General features: G+C 39.5%; 1 protein-coding gene across 18 annotated transcripts in view; it reads left to right on the top strand.

Moving 5' to 3' along the window:
- FRYL (FRY like transcription coactivator) overlaps nt 1-20976 on the top strand; it is a 293278-nt gene that overhangs the window by 251928 nt on the left and 20374 nt on the right. For 17 of the 18 annotated variants that reach the window (XM_089911901.1, XM_089911907.1, XM_089911905.1 and 14 more), the window contains 8 exons: nt 1129-1299; nt 3232-3372; nt 6645-6842; nt 9615-9776; nt 9961-10035; nt 10378-10554; nt 14555-14758; nt 17233-17400. In XM_089911901.1, the coding sequence (XP_089768027.1) occupies nt 1129-1299; nt 3232-3372; nt 6645-6842; nt 9615-9776; nt 9961-10035; nt 10378-10554; nt 14555-14758; nt 17233-17400 (1296 nt within the window). The remainder of the gene's footprint in view (nt 1-1128; nt 1300-3231; nt 3373-6644; nt 6843-9614; nt 9777-9960; nt 10036-10377; nt 10555-14554; nt 14759-17232; nt 17401-20976) is intronic. The other variant, XM_089911897.1, reaches the window with a different exon arrangement.

Here is a 20976-nt window from a genome sequence, read left to right as displayed (position 1 = left end):
TGCTTTACTATAAAATTACACAGCCTATTATTCCAAAGCACTTCCTTCTGTTTCAAAAAATAGGTTCTTAAAAAATCATTCTTTCAAAAAATATTCTTTAAGAATATAAGAATTCTATAGGAATGCCTTATCCTTCAGGGATAAGATTAGAATTTACTCTAAACTATAAAAATTTTTGCTGAAGGATAACAAATTTTGAAATTATAAAGTTATGTGGTTTTTTTAAAAAATAGTGTGATAAATTATTATATTTTGAAATACGAATCAGAAATATCAAACAACTTTTCTTTTTTCTTCCTGGTGTCTGTTTTATGAGTAAAAGGCTAATGGCATGAAAACAGCTGCTTTTAATGATTTTATAAAATAACTTCCAAGGTACTGTATTAGTCTCTCTGCATAGTCTTGCATGCCTTCATATCTTGGGCCTACATTTGTTGATTGAGATTCTGTAGTACCGTGTCACGCAAAGTCTAGGAAGTCAGTACACTTTGTAGTAGCCTGTAAATGATTGGCCAAGGACCTTAAGAGCTTTAGGTGATTTCCTGAAGAGTAGCTTGACGTCCACACTGGAGATTGCCATTCACTGGAGATGCAGGACTCAAACGTTTTATCAGTCCTCCAATGAAGTCCTTTGACTATATCACACAGGCTGAGGCTTCTGCCCTAGTGAGATACCCTGGACAGCTTGAGACTAAAGCATTTCTTCTTTGGTGTAGCAGCTCCGAACCTCGCTGAGGATTCCCACGTTGAGCCTGCCTGTTTAGTTATTTGTGCACTGAACCGTATATAGATTTTACAAAACAAAACTCTTTTTACGAAATGACACACAGGGTTTACAAAAACATTTGGGTTTTTACCAAAGATATTTTACATCAGACTGAAAAAAAGCCATACTATTTAACACCCACGGAAGTGCTTGACATATTAATCCTCTCCGTATGATCTAAGGCATTCTCTTAAGAATGCCTTGTGCTTTTTCCTCTTCTGTTTAACTTCTCTACCATATTGAAATAAAATGCATTAACTCTTCAACATATATATCTAAATTGATGCATTAAATAAATACATTTAGTATAAAATCAAACTTAACTGTCTTTAAGTGAATGAAATTTTTGCTTGCTTTTTTAGGTTTGTGCAGAAGAAAAATGCCCAACGCTTGTCAATCTGGCTCACATGATGAGTCTGTACAGTACGCACACGTACTCCAGAGACTGTTCTAACTGGATCAACGTAGTGTGTAGATACCTGCATGACTCCTTCTCAGATACTACATTTAGTCTTGTGACTTACCTTGCAGAGGTAAATTCACTCCCCCAAAAAAGGATTTTTCAACTGCTCTGTGGTAAAATTTTCAAGTAGATTTTATTTCTAGAAGCAGCATTGATGCTAATTAATCTTCATATTTTCTTTGAGAGTGAATATAGGTAACATCTTTTTTTGAAGAAAAATACAGGTAATATCTTTCAAGTAAGGAGGAAGTTTTTATAAAGGTTTTTTTTTTTTTTCATTTTCAGTGTTTATTTCCTCATTCACCGTCCTTAAGTGACATAAAGCTCATAATAATATAAACCTCACCTTTATTTCAAAAGGCAAATGGGTTTTTTCCTGGTCTTGATCCTAGGGAATGGTTATCTTTTTGTTTCTACAAAACCAGCTCTTGGCTTTGAGATCCTTTCTAGGATAGTAATACAGCATGCAAAGTCATTTCTGCTGGGCAAGTTTTAATTTTGATTAAAACTATATTTCCTTCCTAATGTAAAATATGATTTGGGGGGAAGTAAATAGAATTTTTAAATCTGGTGATAGAACAGCATGAAAAGTCAATACAGTTCACCTTGAACAACGCAGGAGTTAAGGGTGCCAAGCCGCCACACGGTCAGATCCACATGTAACTTACAGTCAGCCCTCCACATCCGTGATTCAACCAACTGTGAGTCCTGTAGTGCTGTAGTATTTACTGCTGGAAAAAACCTACATGTAAGTGGACCCATGCAGTTCAAACCTGTTTTTCAAGGGTCGACTGTATTTATTTGTTGAAGAACTAACTTCGTGCCTAGAAAAGTAAATTATTGAGTAGAGAGCCACAAGGAGACCCTCAAAAGGAAGAAATTCCTAGTCACTAAAAATGTTTGTCACTGATACCTTCCTTTTCAGAAATTTGACCTCTGGCAACTAAACCTAACACGCTGTACAAACTTAAATTACTTGTAACTCAATAAACATTTTAAGTATTTCTCATAGCACTGTTTAACTTAGCTAAGTCACTGATGGCGAGCATCATAAAGTGCTCAGGACTGGTGTGGATTTTTAAGGTGTTGGTTTGGGTGGGTTTACTCCCATCGACTTTATATTTAGGTGAGCCAACAGCATGAGCCCTCTGCCTGAGAGCTTCCTAACCTGAATGAATGCGCATCGCTAGGTTATCTTATACCTACACCTTTAGGACAAGAGCCAACATAAAGCCAGACCTCCTTAACTGGCTTTGAATTTAAGTGCCTTAGTCTAGCTTTCACTTTTGCGCCACTATAAAGTTCAACACTAAAGCAACACTAGCGCTCCCTGAAGACCCATCATAGGGTTCTAAGGTCTGGCACTGGCACAGTACAGCCTACTGGGTACCACATGTGGGCCATGTAGCTCCAGTCTACAGAGAGAATGCTTTGTCTCCAATGTTACTCTTACTAGTGTAAGTTATCCTTGTTTTATGATTATTAATAACTCAAATTATTACTAACAACAGTACTAAATTTAATTACACATATTTAAAACTACACATATATAATTTAATTGTCCTACAAACCCTATGAGGCAAGTGTTACCAGTTTTATTTTTAAAAATCAAGGCTCAGAGAAATAAGAAACGTATCCAAGATCACATAGGTAGTAAGGGGCTGGTGTGAATGGCTTGCGGGTAGTTAGTTATTCTTTGGTGACGGTGGTGTAGCGGTTTTTCTCTTAACCTAAAATAAATGGTGTTTAACTAAATTAGTTAAGGATATAAAAGGAAGCACTAAGATTAAGATGACAAGTAATCTGTCTAATTCTCCTTTCTGCAGCAAGGACAAGTTACAATAATAGACATTACCTTTTACCTTCATTATTCTCTGGATTTCTGATAACTCTAACCATGAACTCTTAGGTTAAATCTGTTATGGTTTTCAACATCACTAATGTAAATCCTGTGGAATTTTCTTTAACCTGATTAAAGTATACTTTTTAATATTACTTTCAGTTGTTAGAAAAAGGACTGTCCAGTATGCAGCAATCATTACTACAGATCATCTATAGTCTTTTGAGTCATATTGACCTCTCCGCTGCCCCAGTCAAGCAGTTTAATCTGGAGATCATAAAGATTATTGGAAAATATGTACAGGTAAGTGACCCCAAATCTCATGTATAGAAGTGTTCATCTCGAAACAACTTATAATCATAAAAAATTGGAAACACCTTAAGTGTCTAAGATAGGGGAAGTGGTTAGTTCATAAATCATGTTTTCAGGAATAGTTACAACATGAGAAAATGTTCTCAATGTGAGTGATGTCAAGCAGAGTCTGAACGGTAGGATTGGCATGATTCCTGATTTTTATTTTTAATGATTACGTCCTCGAATGTACCTTTCAGGAATCACTGGAAGGAATGTACACAAATGGCAGCAGTCACTGTCTCTGGACAGTGTACTTTGTACCTTTCTGTTTTTAACCAAGTCCTACATAATGGAGCAGATATTACTTTTAGAAACAGAAGAACTCTTTGAAGAGTCTGTATTTTGGAGTTGCTTTCTGTGTCTGGTAAAAAGTGCCAGATACTTAGAAAGTAGAAAATCAGACTTGGTTTAACTGTAAATGGCGACAAGTCAACTTGGTCTGTACTGAATTTCACTTTAGAACTATCTGTAAGAAAGGCCTTGACAAGCAGAGCAGTATTGTGGATACAACTGACCAAACAGAGCAAACTCTTTGAGAGCCTTAACAGATTAATACTTTGTGTTTCTACTCCAGTGATACTTGTATTCACTAAAGCAAAATTTACAAATGGAAATACTCAGCTGCAATGAGTTTGTGTTCTAGTCCATATCTGAAAGTCACACAACTGTATCAAAATGCTTTTCAGTATTTTTATTGGGTAATCTGGGTTATTTTTTAGATTCCCTTGAAAATCAGTGATTGCAGATATTAAAAAAAAACATAGGTTTCTTTGGTAACCCTGTGTATCTTCTCTATTTTTATCTCTTAAGGAGCAAGGCTTCACCACTCAACAATTATATTTTTTTTCCTAAAGCACTTTTCTCTTTTTTTTCCTTAAGGCTTAAAGAAGTTAACTCATCAGATATTTGCTGGATCACCTGCAGAAATACATAGCACATTGAATTACTAATATATGAAACATAGATACATTTCTTTTGTTCAGAACCACAAGCTTATATGCCCACTGGGCCTGCAAGTAACCATAAGAGGGCGTAGATTTATGACTAAGTGAACTGCACATTCCTCATCTAAAAGGAACAGCACGACTAAGAATGGTTGCCATGTTGGAGTACAGGTCCACTGTGGCCAGAACTTCTGATTTTTCTTTTCTAATTTATAAAGAGAAGCTCAAAATCTGGGTTTTTCTTTAAAATTGCCTAATTTTAAAATGTCTCAAATTTCTTTTTATTTTTTAATTATTTTATTTTATTTTTAATTTATTTATGTTTTGGCTGTGTTGGGTCTTTGCTGCGCGTGGGCTTTCTCTAGTTGCAGCAAGAGGGGGCTACTCTTCGTTGCAGTGCACAGGCTTCTCATTGCAGTGGCTTATTTTGTTGCGGAGCACGGACTCTAGGCGCGTGGGCTTTGGTAGTTGTGGCTCGCGGGCTCTAGAGCACAGGCTCAGTAGTTGTGGCACACAGGCTTAGTTGCTCCGCAGCATGTGGAATCTTCCTGGACCGGGGCTCGAAGCCATGTCCCCTGCACTGGCAGGCGGATACTGCGCCACCAGGGAAGTCCTTAAATTTATTTTTAAATGTTGGGTAAACCAAGGTTATATTTAGCTGACAGGTCATCCCAGTTAGTGACTTCTGCTTTATTCAAATATTAAACATTTTACATACATGTAAACGATAATCTTTTACATTTAGAACACAAGTACCAATATAATTTATGGAAACATCTCTGAAGAGATTTTAGCATTTTGCAATGCCCAGAGCTCCTAATTATTTCCATAAGAAAAAAATGATGATGATTTTTACATAGTCTAACTTTGTTAAAGATAAACTGTTTTCTACGATGATGTGCTTAAAATGTCACGGTGTCATGTGGACATTTTTTTTTTAATTTTTTTTTTTATTTATTTATCTTTGGCTGCGTTGGGTCTTCGTTACTGTGCATGGGCTTTCTCTAGTTGCAGCGAGCGGGAGCTACTCTTCGTTGCAGTGCGCGTGCTTCTCATTGCGGTGGCTTTACTTGTCGTGGAGCACAGGCTCTAGGTGCGCGGGCTTCAGTAGTTGTGGCGCGTGGGCTCAGTAGTTGTGGCTCGCGGGCTTCAGTGGTTGTGGTGCACAGGCTCAGTAGTGTGGCTCACGGGCTCTAGAGCACAGGCTCAGTAGTCACAGGCTTAGTTGCTCCGCGGCATGTGGGATCTTCCTGGACCAGGGCATGAACCTGTGTCCCCTGCATTGGCAGGCGAATTCTTAACCACTGTGCCACCAGGGAAGCCTCATGTGGACATTTGTAATTACTAGTAATATTTTATGCTTTAGATGTCTTCATATCAAGATGTTATTAGCTAAATTGGATAATTCAGTTCTGCCAAAGATTTTTCACTTCCTTTTTTAAGTAGTATTTTCCCTGTCTCAGAACTGCCAACTGTGAAACAATATGTATAATACAAGGTTGAAGTTTGATTTTGGTACCACAAGAAAGGAAAAAAGTCATTCTTATATGATTTTCAGTAGGCAGTAAAAAAAAAAAGTTCTAAATTTTTAATTAGACATTAATTCCTCTCCATATATACGTCTGTCATATAAATCATTCCTAAATTATATTGGCAGAAATATACAAAACTAAAAGCAGAAGAATAACTCGAAAACATAGCCACCATATATAGGGGGAAAAGTTCACCCTATACAGCTCAGGAATCACTGAGAGCATCGTTTTAGCACAGCACTTATGCTTATTATTCGGGGCTTGGGTCATTAAGAAAAATCTAAAATTTATTTAGTATTTTAATATTTTTATGTCTAAAAAGTATGCGTCAAAAATTGTTTATCTCCAAGACTTAAAACATTTAAAGTTTTAGAGTCTTAAAGCCATATACTTCATTCATCTAGAAAGTTCACATATATATACAACCCCTTTGTTTACCCCAACTGCCAGATTACTGTATTAGACTTTCTCAACCAATAATATTTATAAAGCACTTATTGGGAAAAATGCAAAATATTCTGAGCTGGTAGCATTATTATATGTACAATATCTCATAAATTTAACAGTACAAATAATAACTTATTTTCTTTCCTTTTGTAACTCAGACCCTCTGTTAGGTACCTCAAAGTAAAAATGAATAATTTACAAGGAGTTTTTGTAGAAATAATATTTTCATTGTCTACAGTGTATACTAAGTTTTTGTTCTTAGTTAAATATGTATTTGTCTATTATTTTTTGAAACCAGAGTCCTTATTGGAAGGAAGCCCTTAACATCTTAAAACTGGTGGTGTCTCGCTCGGCAAGCCTTGTCGTGCCCAACGATATCCCCAGGACCTACGGAGGAGATACAGGTTCTCCTGAAATATCCTTCACTAAAATTTTTAATAACGTCTCTAAGGAGTTGCCTGGGAAGACCTTAGATTTTCATTTTGATATATCTGAGGTAAGATGCTCAGAGATTGATAAAGGTGCTCTATTAGAAATTTTCATTTCTTCATTTATTCATTCTGTCATTCAACAAGCATTGATTGAGCTCATACTCAGCAGTAGATGCCGTGACAGGTGTCATGAAAATGGGGTGGGAGTGGGGAGAAGGCTACTCTCAGGGGAGAAGGCCTATAGCCTCTTGGGGAGATAGGCAAATAAGCATTGTGATAAGTGCTTTGGCTGGAAGTAGGTTCGAAGTTCTATAGGAATATATAGCATGTACATCTAACCTGATCTGAGCTGAGTGTTGAGAGATAAGTAACCCTAGACAGGTATATATGGAAGTCTGGGGAGGGGGGAGTAATCCAAGAAAAAGCAGCATGTGTGAATGAAGGCTTGTAAGTGTGAGAAAGCACGGCGCTCTGGAAACTTCCATCCAGTTACTGTGGCCTACCCTGAGCACGGAGTACAGAGGATGGAGGTATAGAGTGGGATGAGAGAGGAAGCTGAAGGCACAGGGAGCCGCGAGGTCACCGGCATCTTGTCTGACGAGATGGTTTTCTCTTGAAGCAGTAGGCGCTCTTAAAGGATTTTTAGCTGGAATAGGAAATATTAGGATTTGCATTTTAGGAAGATCACTCTGGCAACAGGATAGAACACGGACCAGGGAGGAGCGGGGTGGAAATTTTTAAGGAATCTGTTAGAGTAATTTGGGTAAAAGATAATGTTGGACTGTGTCCCTAGGCAACTGCAGAGGAAACAAAGAGGGAAGGGATGGTTTTCAAAAGTCTGAGGAAGTAATTGATGGGGTTTGATGGGAAGGAGAGGAGGTGCTAAGTAAGGAACAGACAAGGACATTTGCTGTGACAACTTGGTGAGTGTTGGTACCTTTCAAAGGGGATGGAAATGCAGGGAGAACAGGTATTAGCAGGGAAGGAGGGCGTGATGAGCTCAGTCTCGGGTGTACTGGCTCTGAAGAGACCAAAAAACATACTGACGGAGGTGCTGATTACCTAAAGAGATCTGAAGTTTTAGAGGAAAACTTGGGCGGAAGGAAAAAGTTTAAGGGTTTTCAGTGTCATATAGGTGGATGGTTGAAATCATGGAAGGAAAAATGAGGCTAAAATAAACTGAGATTTGAGAAGCCCTGCATTGTAGGGCTAGACTGAGGCAGGGCCCCCCAGTCCGGAGGGAACCTGAACCCTGACTATGTTACATATTAATATCGATACAAATCTCATGCAAAGATTTTTTGACCCTTGCGGAGAGCATCAGTTTTGCGTTTTTTCCTCCAGAAACTCAGCCCACTCTTGTTGACTTTGGTGCCATCGAAATGGTCTTTCACAAGCCAAGGCAGGAATTTTTCAAGAGAGAAGTTATTGATCAAGTATTGGGGGGTGGGGGGAGTTGAGAAAGATAACAGCTGAAGATCTACTCATGTTTTAATTGATAAGGATTATATAGATTAAAAAATATTTTTGCAGTTTAGTCTTGGTCTTAGAATTTATCCAGAGCTTATTGGTTATTTTTTTAAGATAGAAAGTATGTTTACTGCCAATGTTTTGGTTTCTATCACCTGAGAATTTCTAACATGGAATACATAGAATGGGAATATGATAGAGAAACTGGGCTTTGCTGTTCTTCTGAGTCAGACACCGATGGTGTCACAATTATTTGGTTGAAAACGGTGATACGAATCCTCAGAACATTTTATCTGTATCACATAGTTAATTTCAATTTGTTTCCTCAAAAAATTCCCAAGTACCTGCTCTGTGTGGGCACTGGAGATATACTAGAGGAGCAGTGATGAGTCACACTCAGTCCAGGGACTCCCGTATAGCAGGGGGAGAGAGGCACAGAAACAATCACCATCACCTGGTAAATGTCCAGGTATAATTACCCAGAGGTGGTGGTGGTATCAGCATAGGCCTCCTTGGAAGTCTGGAGGCAATGTTCAAAGTGATTAGGGGTTTGCTTGGCGCATGTTCTATGCAAAGGAGGTGACATGTGCCAACACATAGGTCCACAAAGGCACCATATGCTTGGGGAGCAAGTTCAGCTCTGCTGGAGTGTGAAGTTCAGGAGGGAGTGGTGGAGGCTGAAGTTGGGGAGATAAGCAGGAACCAGATCATAAGGGGACTTGGGTGACATGCAAGTGAGCTTAAAATTATGTTCAAATGCAAATTTGAGACACTTCACAAAGCCAAGTAAATACACATGTTTTGGATCATCCAACGTTTGGACTCATCATGAAATTTTACAGAAATAAATTTTGGAAATGTTATATATCAGATTTGCAGTAAGACATATGTAGATAGCTTTCTCTTTGAAGTTGTTACTTATCTTGAATATTTGCCAAAGCACCTTATTGAAGCACACAACATGCATCAAAAAAACACCAAAATATTAATAGACGTTAAGTCTGAGTGGTGATTTTTTAAATCATTTTCGTATTTTCTGAGCTTTCAAAGAGGACTATTTTATAATCATGGGGGGAAAGGTGAAGATGGTCATTTTTAAAGAAAGCAGATCTGTATTTAAAGTAGGAATAAGTTCTCCAATAATCTCCTCAGAGACTTGTTCCCAATAAAGTGAAATCTTATGATTTAAAAAAAAAAAAAGATATCATCATTACCTTTGATTTTTGTAGTATCTGCCTTACGCTAAGTAATCTTTCTCCTTACGCTGTTTTTTTTGGCTGTTTATAAAAAATGTCATTATAGATACACTATTAACCCATTTATGTTGAATTATTTGAGTCAAACACTGGCGTTTTATTTCTGTGTAGACACCAATTATTGGAAATAAATATGGTGATCAGCATAGCGCAACTGGAAGAAACGGGAAGCCGAAAGTGATTGCTGTGACGAGAAGCACTTCCTCAACTTCTTCTGGTTCTAATTCTAATGCCTTGGTGCCTGTTAGTTGGAAGAGGCCACAGTTATCACAGGTACATAAAAGTTCACAGAATAAGAACCTGCTGTATGAAAAATAAATAAATAAAATAAAATTTTAGAAAAAGATTTTTTAAAAGTTCATAGAATAGAAGAATCCATTTCATTCTATGTATGAGAACTTGAGAATTTGTCTTAGTTTATCAGGAATCGTAACGTTTGCATTTTCTTTCTCCTTAGCGAAGAACAAGAGAAAAGCTAATGAATGTGCTTTCTCTCTGTGGTCCAGAGTCTGGTCTTCCGAAGAATCCATCAGTGAGTAATCATGAAAACCTGTGTGAAGGTTTTAACAATCATGTTAGTCCATGAAGAAACGGAAATTGTTGTGTCTCCTTACTTGCCTTTTCTAACTTAACCTTACTTACAGTGTTGACTAAGAATGAAAAAACTATTACTTGCCTTTCTGACACTTGGCCGCTATGCTAATTAAGCATACACCCAGTTAGACATTAGACCAAATTGAAGCTCTGAGCTCATTGACAGATGAGGCCTGCTATGGCTCTTAGGGCACTGATGTCCCATATTCAGAGTGACAAAGCTGATGGATGGCCTTTTTCTGTTTTGTTTTCTTTTGCTTTGTTTTTGGCTGGGGGTCAGGTTGTATTTTCTTCTAATGAGGATTTGGAAGTCGGGGACCAACAGACTAGCCTCATTTCTGCAACAGAGGACATAATCCAAGAGGAAGAAGTAGCTGTGGAAGATAACAGCAGTGAACAACAGTTTGGCGTTTTTAAGGATTTTGACTTTTTAGATGTTGAGTTGGAGGATGCAGAGGTAAGGATATGGGCTTTCTTTTATAATATTGATAGAATAGTTAACAACTGCATGAAAATGAAGGATTTAACCACAGGATCTTTCCTGATTAAGGGCAGTGTAAAGTCAAAAGGTAAAAATCTAAACTGGGAACTAAACACGATTAGTACAGTTAGGCATAGCGGAATAAGTCTGAAATAAAAGGAACATCTAATTTTTCATCTTTATATTTAAAAATATAGAGTAAAAATGGATTTCTTCGAAAGTATTTTTTTTAATTGAGGGTGCGCTTAGACTTAAATGTTTGCATGAATTATACAAATTAATGTGCAGCAGAATAGTAAAAATTACATTTAAATATATCAGACATGGGGAATTCCCTGGCAGTCCAGTGGTTAGGATTCCACGCTTCCACTGCAGAGGGCACGGGTTCGATCCCTGGTCAGGGAACCAAGATCCTGAATGCCGAGCAGCGTGACCAAAAAAATTAAATTTAAAAAATTAAGGGCTTCCCTGGTGGCGCAGTGGTTGAGAGTCCGCCTGCCGATGCAGGGGACACGGGCTCGTGCCCCGGTCCAGGAGGATCCCACATGCCGCGGAGTGGCTGGGCCCGTGAGCCATGGCCGCTGGGCCTGCGCGTCCAGAGCCTGTGCTCCGCAATGGGAGAGGCCACAACGGTGAGAGACCCACGTACCGCAAAAAATAAAAATAAAATTAGTTATTTTAAAAAAAATTATCAGACAACTTTAAAGAGGGTGGCCCTGAAACTAAATTGACGATTAAGGCGCCTTTGGCTCTCTTCTAGAACACTTTCCTATGGCTGAGATTCTGCCTATGACATTGATCATCACTTTCTTCTTTAGGTTGGAGCCAGCTCTCTCAAATGCCTCATTTCATTCAATACCAAGGACTTTGTCCTTGATATTGACTCCGTTTAGAGAAAGTTGATAGTTGTGTCAGTTTAGATGCTTCCTAAATGGAAAATCCAACTCAGAAAGTAGATTTACGCTCCCAGAACTGAGCTAGCCCAGAGTTAGAGCTTATTTTAGATAAGGCTCAGTGAGGTTTCCGGCTGTTTCTCTGCAATTCTGTAGGCTCTGCCCTTCTCTGCCAGTCAGCTTCACCTCAGACGACCTTGGTTATGTCCACACACAGCAGTGTTAAGAGGAAGCAGGGGTCACTTCCAGAAATGCTCTCATGAAAATAAAGAAGTTACTCTCCGAATGCTTTTAGCGCACTTCTTGTCACATCTCATTGGCCCAAGTTGGGACATTTGCCAATTTCTAAACCAGTCATTGTGGCAAAGAGAATAGGATTGCCCACTGCCCTGGTTATGTTAGGCAGTTCAGGGCCTATTCCTGTAGCTGATGTCAGTCCCCTAAACAACAGTCTCCTAAATCTGAAAAGTTTACATCAAACAGATCACAAAAATGTTCATTCTAAAATTGTTATAAATGTCTATCTTCAAGAGCCCCAAATGCCTTACTGTCAAGTATCCATACCGTGTCACTGATATATCTCTGTCCAAAGACATTAAAATCACTCATATAACTTGCATGCATTCATCAACCCTCTTGAAGGGATGTTTCCTTTGGCTCATATAGGTGAGGTGGAGGAATAAAATGTAATGGCTTCTGCCACGTCACACCATTAGCTGTTGATAGGAAGCCAGTTTAGGGAGGTCCTCCTGTGTGCTTCGGCCCCCCAGGCCCCCCACCCCTGCAGATATGAGGGTATGACCATGGTGCCTCAGAGATCAGCAGACGCCCTTACCCTGGCTGAGGGGCGGCACAGGCTCCTATGTCATAGTTCGCCATATTCCCAAAGACACCACTGGACAGGTTCACAGGAGCCCAAGAACAAGTATTATTCAGCGTCTTATAGGGCAGTGGCTTTTAAACATTTTTTTTTGGAGCTGTGGCCATTGCTAGTACATTTTATATCACATCCAAGTGTATCTATATGGACGCACCTTTAAAATAAAAATTTCAAGAATATGCATCCTAACTCTATGCTATGCACAGTGATATTTTCTATTCCTTTCATTTGTTTTTGTTTTTTTTTTTAAAAAGAGCAGGTCACCAGCCTCTAAAATTGATGTCGCTCCCACAGTTTGAAAAACATGTTGTAGGAAATTGGACAGACTTGCACAATCAGGCAAGGAAGTCTGGTGGGTTCAAGAGACCTGCTGCCCTACCTCACGGGCATGAGCCACTTATAAATTCTTCTGTAGTTACTTGCTTTTTTCAGCACAGAATTTAGAATCTCTAAAGGCTGGCTCTTGACATTTTTGTAATGGTCAGGTTCTTTTTTTTGTTTGCCTTTTTTTTTTTTTTTTTTTAAAGAACAATGCAAATACTTTCAGGTTCATCCAGTACTCTAAAATGTCCATAGTAATGAATATGACTTTTGAATAGAACCTTAGAAGGAATTAAAGATGCTTATTGTAGTTCTGTCTTTCATTCAAGTCACAGTAATTTGGGGAGGGTGGTGCTAATTTATGCCTCTTAATTAGGCCAAATCAAATGATAGAGCTTTTCTAAAACCTAAAGATAGTCTTGCTTCGAACATGGTAACAGGAAGTACTTTGCTACAAAACAAACTTAACTGCTAATGAAACTTCTAAAATATTCCCCAACCTTGAAAGCCCACAGTGTGTATTCATTCATTCACCAGACATATATCAAGGGCTGTTGCCATTATTATGTGTTCTGCTACATCACAATATTTGAAATGATATGTTCTAGGAAGGTGACTTTCAAACTCTGACCTGCAGAGCTTTAGGGCTTGTAGGATACCTGAGAAATAGGGAAAGATCCGAGGACTCCTGGCCACCTTTTTCAACCGGAGCAGCCCTGGTTTTGTTCATCAGTTTTGCACAGTTGATTTCTGTCGTAAATTTCATTTGACATGAGTATTCCTCTGCTTTATTTTTTTTAAAAAAAAGTCTGAAAACCTCTATTCTGGACAATCCCTCTTGAGTAAAGGAATACACATAAGTCATATTTTGCTAGCCAACACACTGTAATTTGTCATCAGGGCTTAAGAAAGAGGAGCGTAAGAGTTATATCCTTACGAAAGGAGGATCAGCTTGGAATAACAGAAACGTTAACTTATATAAATCCGTAAGTGGGGCGAAATTGAAATTTGTCTTGTTGCCTGTTGACCTTTTGAGATTGGCAAAGGTTATGTTTTGATAAATATGATCTTGATTTTAAACTACTTTGTAGCAAAAAATGACCATTGGGTGTAGCCAGAACCATGCTACAGTCTAAAATAATCGTGAACCTGTATGTTGTCAACTGAATGTGGGTATTTTAAGTCAGTTTTACATTGTATCCAGCATTAAATCTATGTAAATTTTGAAGATTTTCCTAAAGTTTGTGTTGCCAAAGTGTATCATAGAAATGTTGTTTTAAGTGTCTGTCTCTGACTTTTTCACAGTATATTTTGCATAAAAAAGTAGTTTGAATCACATGTTGGCTTCCTGCACAAAGCTTAATCCAGAGCTTGAATCAGTCTTTGGGTTTGAGAAATCACAAAGAGTTTTCCCCAAAAGTGTAGCGTATATTTACATGTTTGTCTTCGTTCTTTCTAATTCTGTGTGTTTTCCTTTTTGCTAACCAGGAGCTGCAGGTAAGTTGCAGCCTGGTGTTGTGGATTGTTTATTTGTTGTCATCTGTGATGTATTTGTCTTCCTTGTGGTCTCATCTGTGTTTGTGTATTAGAATAGAAATGGCCTAGGTAGTAGATTTAGTTGGTCCCCAGTAATATAAGGTAGAAAGTCAAGAGAATTCTTTAGTTAAAACAGGTCATTGACCAAATATTTTGATCCCTTTAAATATTATAAATATTGAATGATGTTTTAAAAGTTTCAAGAAATTGAAGGGCTGATTGAAACTCTGCTTATGATGATGCATTAAGTATTTCTCATCTTGGTGTATGTTTTCCTGCTGTATTACCTTTCCTATATTTATAAGCATGTATTTGAGGTCTTAGAAACGATGTCTTGCTTTTCCAGGGTGAAAGCATGGACAATTTCAACTGGGGAGTCCGCAGGCGCTCACTGGACAGTATCGACAAAGGGGACACACCATCCCTCCAGGAGTACCAGTGTTCCAGCAGCACCCCCAGCCTGAACCTGACAAACCAGGAGGATACGGACGAGTCCTCAGAAGAAGAAGCAGCACTCACAGCAAGCCAGATACTCTCACGCACACAGATGGTACAGTGACCTTTTCGTACAGTGACAGCTGGCCTCCTTTCTCCTAACTTACAACTTAGTAATTACTGTTTCTCTATATTGTGATTTTCATTTCAGTGCGGGTGAAATGCACACAGTGAAATGAAAATACAAAATTGTAGCCACAATGCAGTGTTCCATTATTCATGACAGAACTAACACACATTTGATACTGTGTGCCGCTTAGCCGCTGAGACGTATGTGCCATTGCTTCTCTCCTAGTAACAGTGAGCCGTGCTGGGCACTTTTAGAGGCCCTCGCCTCGAATGATACATGTTTTGGTATCGGTGTGAGCACCGGCTCCGCTTAATTCTCCACCTGCTTTTCTTTCCTCGTCAGCGTGGAAAGATGGAGCACAGCTTTGCTCTCTTTGCAAGATCAAGTCAGTTATATGGAGGTTCTGACTTGTATTCCAAGGGCCAGATGGCAGATATTCAGACAGAGAGACAGAGAGAGATGAGAAAACGAAGGCTGCAGGAGTAGTCTGTCAGTTCAGAAGTGTGGAGTGAGGGGAGCAGCGAGCACGAAGTGGTAGCTGGCTTGGAACTTGAAGGTGGCAGGACGAGGGGAGAGAAGGGGTGTGGATTAGCCACCGTGGCCCACGTGATGAGGAGTCAGCTGGTGCAGACCAGGCGGCAGCTACAGTTACAGCGCTCTTACATGAGGGCCCTTTCCATGCCTCTCTTTAATTGGGCCCATTTGCATCACACTCGGTCTGCTGGTAAAGCACTGGCAGTGCTGTTGAAAGGCCAGGCTGAGTTGGCTTTCGACAGCGAGCATGTACAGTTGTCAGCTTGTGGTTGGCTTCCTGTCACCTCTCCTGTTGTGGCGTCTCACCGTTACCCCAATATGTCTTTCCACTAACTTCCTATCACGTGTTAAGCGATAAGGTGTTGCTGATAACAGTAGCAGCAGTTACCACTCGCTGAGTGTCTGAGATTCATCAGGCCCTGGGCAAGGTGCTTTACGTGGATTAGTCACTATAACTCTCCCCACAACCACACAAGCTAAGTCTGGTTACAGCAGTTCTGTAGATTAAGTGACTTGTCCCAGGACACACAGCTAGTAAGTGCATTTGAGCCAGGCGGTCTGCATGCTACCTAAGAGACAGTCTCCTCCTGGGACTGTGCGCGTTTAAAGGAACAGTGAGTTGCTGGTAGCAGCGACTCAATGAAGAAGGCCCAGGCTCTCCCTGGAGCCAGACTAGAGGCTCAGAGGCTGGCATCGTGCCACCAACCTGCTGTGTAATTGTGGTCATTACCTACCCTCTCCCAGTAGTACCTGCAGTACCTGCCTCGTAGGAATTTCATGGGGAGGACATATAGTAAGTGCTTAACAAAGGCTGGCTCCCATGAGAGCCTCAGGGCAGAACTGACTGTCTCCTTAGAAGGCCGACCCTAGTCATAGTGGTAGTGAAATTAAAAAAGAATTTGAAGCTGATTCCTCCTCACAGGGAAAAAAAAATTAGTTTTTGCCTTTATCTATTCTGAATCATGAACTTGATTTTTCTTATGTTAAATATTGGCCGTTAAAAATGTATAACCCTGCATGGGCAGAAATTGAGACACAGATGTAGAGAACAAACGTATGGACACCAAGGGGGGGGAAAGTGGCAGGAGGCGGGTGGTGGTGTGATGAATTGGGAGATTGGGATTGACATGTATACACTAATATGTATAAAATGGATAACCAATAAGAACCTGCTGTATTAAAAAAAATTAAATTTTTTAAAAGAGAAAAAAAGTGTTTCTAAATATTAAATAAAATGTATACTTTTAAAAAATTCAAAAAAATAAAATAAAATCATAATCACAGTACCATGTCACACCTAAAAAATAATTCCTAAAAAAAAAAAATGTATAACCCTGCTTAAAAGAGGAAAAATTGTAATATTTTCTTAGAACATAAACCCACTGAGGCTGGCCTGCCATTACAACTTTATTGTCCTAATTCTTTACGTCTTACTGAAGTTTTGTGGTATTGATTTTTGCTTAAATAAGTGAATGGCCAGTTCAGACTTATGTGCCTGCTTCCCAGTTAATGCTGCTTCTTGAGAATCCACTGAGCGTTTGGTGCCAAAGCCACGGGGGAGGTGAAAGCGCCCCCTTCACGAGTCCTTAGACCAACTGCAAGCACGAGACGTCACTGTAAAAATAAGAATTTTAGGTCAAGATTAACACAGTCACAAGGAGCTCTTTCACTTTGGTAGTTTTTATTTAGCAAAATTTAACCCTTGTTAACGGATACGTCATTTCTGCTGATGGGTTAGTTGCTTGCGTTCACAGCACCAATTCTGGCATAGACTGAAATGAGGGGAAAAAGTAATTTTAGGAAGTCAAAGAAGCTCTTTATAACTATGGCCCCAGAATGTCTTACAACATAGAATGTTTCTTGTGGCCTTTGTGACCGTCACTGACTCATAAATGAACTCCTTATCTTACTGTCTCTCCTTTTAGTTAAACAATGATTCTGCTGCGGATGAAACCATGCCAGACCATCCTGATTTACTTCTTCAGTCTCAAGACTCCACGGGCAGCATCTCAACAGAAGAAGTGCTGCAAATCAGAGATGAGACCCCAAGTTTGGAAGCTTCTCTAGATAATGCTAACAGCCAGCTGCCTGAGGTGGGGAGACACGGGGGCTGGTGCATGGCCAATCTGGGCTCTTTTTAGCAATCCCGTTATACCCCTTGCTTTTCTCTTGAAAGAGTTTTCACCTGATACGCTAATTAATTTGATTTGTTACCAGTATTTCTAACCTGTTGGTTAAGTGATATAGTCAGATCTGATGATTGAAAAAAAAAAAAAAAAAAAAAACATTGATAGATTAAGGAAATGACCTACAGGTTAAAAATAACCCTGAGTGTTTTTAATGAGCATTTTGTGCTGCCGAACGTGATTAGGTTAATGTACAGGCGCTTCTCTGGGGATGGGAGCATCTTCTGTGGCGCTGTGCCTTCTTTGAAGGACCGCTTTTGTTTTTTCTTCTCTTTTTGCTTTGTATTTGGGTTTTTGTGATTGGTGCTATAATTGGGATGAAAACCTCAGGCCAGCTGTGTTAGCAGTTGGTTAAAATGAAACCTTTTAGAGAGATTTTGGAACTACTAGTATTATGTTTTTTGGAAAGGCCTGTGAGAAGTAAGCCAGATTCCAAGCTAATGACTGACCAAAAATAAGTAAGTATTAGTTTTCTTAGTTTTTTTGTTTCTTTTTTTTTTTAAGATTATTACAGATATTTTTTAAACTGTAATTGCTATAGCTCTCTCATATATGCTGTTATGCCTTGGTATTAGGAAAATACTATATTTTTTTCAGTGTTAACCAAATTAATGTAGTTATTAGATCTAGACCAATCTGGTTGTTAGATCTTATTATCTGAGTCAGTTGAAATCTCATGTTCTTATTACACTGACAGTGTATTGTAGATCTTTACAGTAAGCAGATATATTCTGAAATGAAGGCATTTGGGGAGTTTTTTAAATGCTCACATTAGTACGGCTGAAGTTTAGGTAATTCAACTCAACAAATATTTATTGAGATTTACTAGATGCTGGGCATTCCATTAGGTGCTAGAAAGATGAATAAGACATTACCCTGTCCTCAGAGTGTCCACTGTCTATTAAGGGAGACAGAGATGGTTTAAAAAAAGGGCACTACATGCCAATATGAGAAACTCAGTAATAGACATGCTCAAAGCTTTGTGAAAACTCAAAGGACAACCGATCAGCTGTGCATTAAGGGCGATGGTGGCAAAGGATGGGCTTCGTGGCAGTTGAGACTTTGCAGGCAGAGGGGCATCATGCAGAAAGACACGGCCATGTGAAATAACATGGTATGTGCAGGCAGCAGCAGTAGGAGAGATGGATGAGTCTAAGACATGCTGGGTCCCACAGGCCGTGCTAAAGACACACTTTACCTTGAGATGATAGGAAGTCATGAATTTTCATTCTTCCCAGAGATGCCTGTTATGTGACAAGCCCCGTACCAGATACCGACTTGGGAATACGGGGCACACAGGCAGTCAGACATTTCAGCAATATTTATTTATTGAGCCCCTGCCGTGTGCTGGGCACTGTCCTAGGCCCTGGGCATATAGCACCGTGTGAAACAGGCCAAGGCTCCTGGTTTATGGAGCTTAATTCTAGTAGGAGAGACACAATAAACAGGTAAAACAGATAAAACATAAATGATGTATCTGAAAGTGATCACCTTACTCTTCATACTAAGAAAATCTGACCGTAATGTGGACTTGGTAAGGGAGAGAGTTAGATAGGGCGGCATTTGAGGTGAAACAAGTAACGAGGAGCCATCCCTTGAAGGTGTGGAGAAAGAATGTTCAGGGCCCAGGAAACGGGAGTGGAGAAAGAATGTTCAGGGCCCAGGAAACGGGAGTGGAGAAGGCCCTGGTGTGTCTGATGAGCTGACAAGCCGGCCCTTGGGGCTGGAGCACGTGTACCTGAGGGAGTGGAGTTGGGGAGGAACTCCCCGAGGAGGGGCCTGGCGCTCTCGAGGGCAAGCTTAGAGGCCACGCTTAGAGGCCACGCTTAGAGGCTACACAGCAGGCAACCGTCGCAGGGTTTTCAGCAGGAGGACATGATCTGATTGTGTTTATTCTCTTCAATCTTGGCTTTTTCTGGGGCAAAGGGAAAGTCGGTTCCAGTACCTCTACCTGCCACATGGAGCTTGCAGTCTGTCATCAAGGAAGGTTAAAGTCCGATCAGTGTTTTTCCCTGGTGTGCCAAACAGTGTTAAATGACCCAAAATTGTGCCTTTAAAAAAAGTATGAAAGCACTAATATATTGAAATAAGACCAGAACTCTATTATATAGAGTTATATATGAGTTACATATGCTATGCATATTGCTATAAAGCAGTTTCTCAAGAAGAGGAATACAGTTAATTATAGTAGATGAAACATTTTATGAACTAAAGAAAAAATCCTAGAAATGTTTGAATTTTTCCCCTTAAATTATGTTAATATCGGGAAGAAGAAACGTAATAGGCTAAAGCATTCCACCTCAAGACAGAAAATTTAGAGCCCAGTGTGTCCTTCCCTTCTCTATAATATATACAAATTACTCTAGAAGAGATTATGTCCTTGTGTTTATCAGAGAAACCTCCACAGAGGGATTTCTTCTAGTATCTATAATAGTTTAGATACCGATTCATGTGTGACAGAAATTATTCCTTATAGGAAATGAAACTTGGAATGGAAGTGTGCGTGTGTGTGTGTGTGTGTGAGAGAGGGAAAGAAAGAGAGAGACAGACATTGTGTAATACGGTAAAGTTCAAGAAAATTTGATTCTCACCCTCTGTGTATAATAGTGGAATTCATTCCATTAACCAAAAAGCACTCTCTTCATGCATTCTAGGTGTTATTAGAAAATTTCAGCATATACTATATAATAATAATTTTAGGTAAAACATCTATTTTCAAATTATTATTCAAGAACAAATGACAACAAAATACAGGTGTACACTAATGAAAAGTGACGGCATTAAACTAAGAAGTTTGGTGGGTTATTTCAACATGATACGTAGAAGGAAAAATATCTTTCCAAATAACTAATGCTTACCCCTTTAATGGCCAGATCTTTAAGAAAAAAATTCAGATGGAAACCTTAAGTAGAGTGTACTGAGCGATGAAGGAATGATTATACTATATTATTTATAAAGTACTATCCTGTGAAGACTCAAAGAGTTTGTGCTTTCCCTGCATAACTACCTCCAGACCAGTGTTCCCTTAGTACACTTTGTGTTTTCCTGCCATGTTTCTGTGCCTTCGATATCTTCTAAGTCCTCTTCCCCGAGACACCGCCTATCTTAGCTTGGGCTGCTATAACAAAATACTGTCACCAGGGGTGCTTATCAACAATAAAATGTATTTCTCACAGTTCTGGAGGTCAGGAAGTCCAGGATCAAGGTGCCAGCCGTTCGTTGTCTGGTGAGGGCTCTCTTCCTGGGAGCTCTTCTTGCTGTGTTCTCACATGGTGGGAAAAGAACAAGCCAGCTCTCTGTCCTCTTGTAAGGGTCCTAATCCCATTCATGAGGGTTCTACCCTCATGACCTAATCACCTCCCAAAGGCCCCTACCTCTAATACCATCCCATTGGGAGTTAGGGTTTCAACATAGGAATTTTGAGGGGACAGAAACTTTTGGTCCATAGCACTATTGCTACCCCATCTTTGTCAAAGCCCCACC

The sequence above is a fragment of the Delphinapterus leucas genome, chromosome 5 (genome assembly GCF_059928025.1).
Source record: "Delphinapterus leucas isolate spDelLeu-1000000601 "Yukka" chromosome 5, BTC_Dleu_Yukka2, whole genome shotgun sequence".
Taxonomy (NCBI): Eukaryota; Metazoa; Chordata; class Mammalia; order Artiodactyla; family Monodontidae; genus Delphinapterus; species Delphinapterus leucas.
This window is presented reverse-complemented; position numbering and strand designations above follow the sequence as displayed.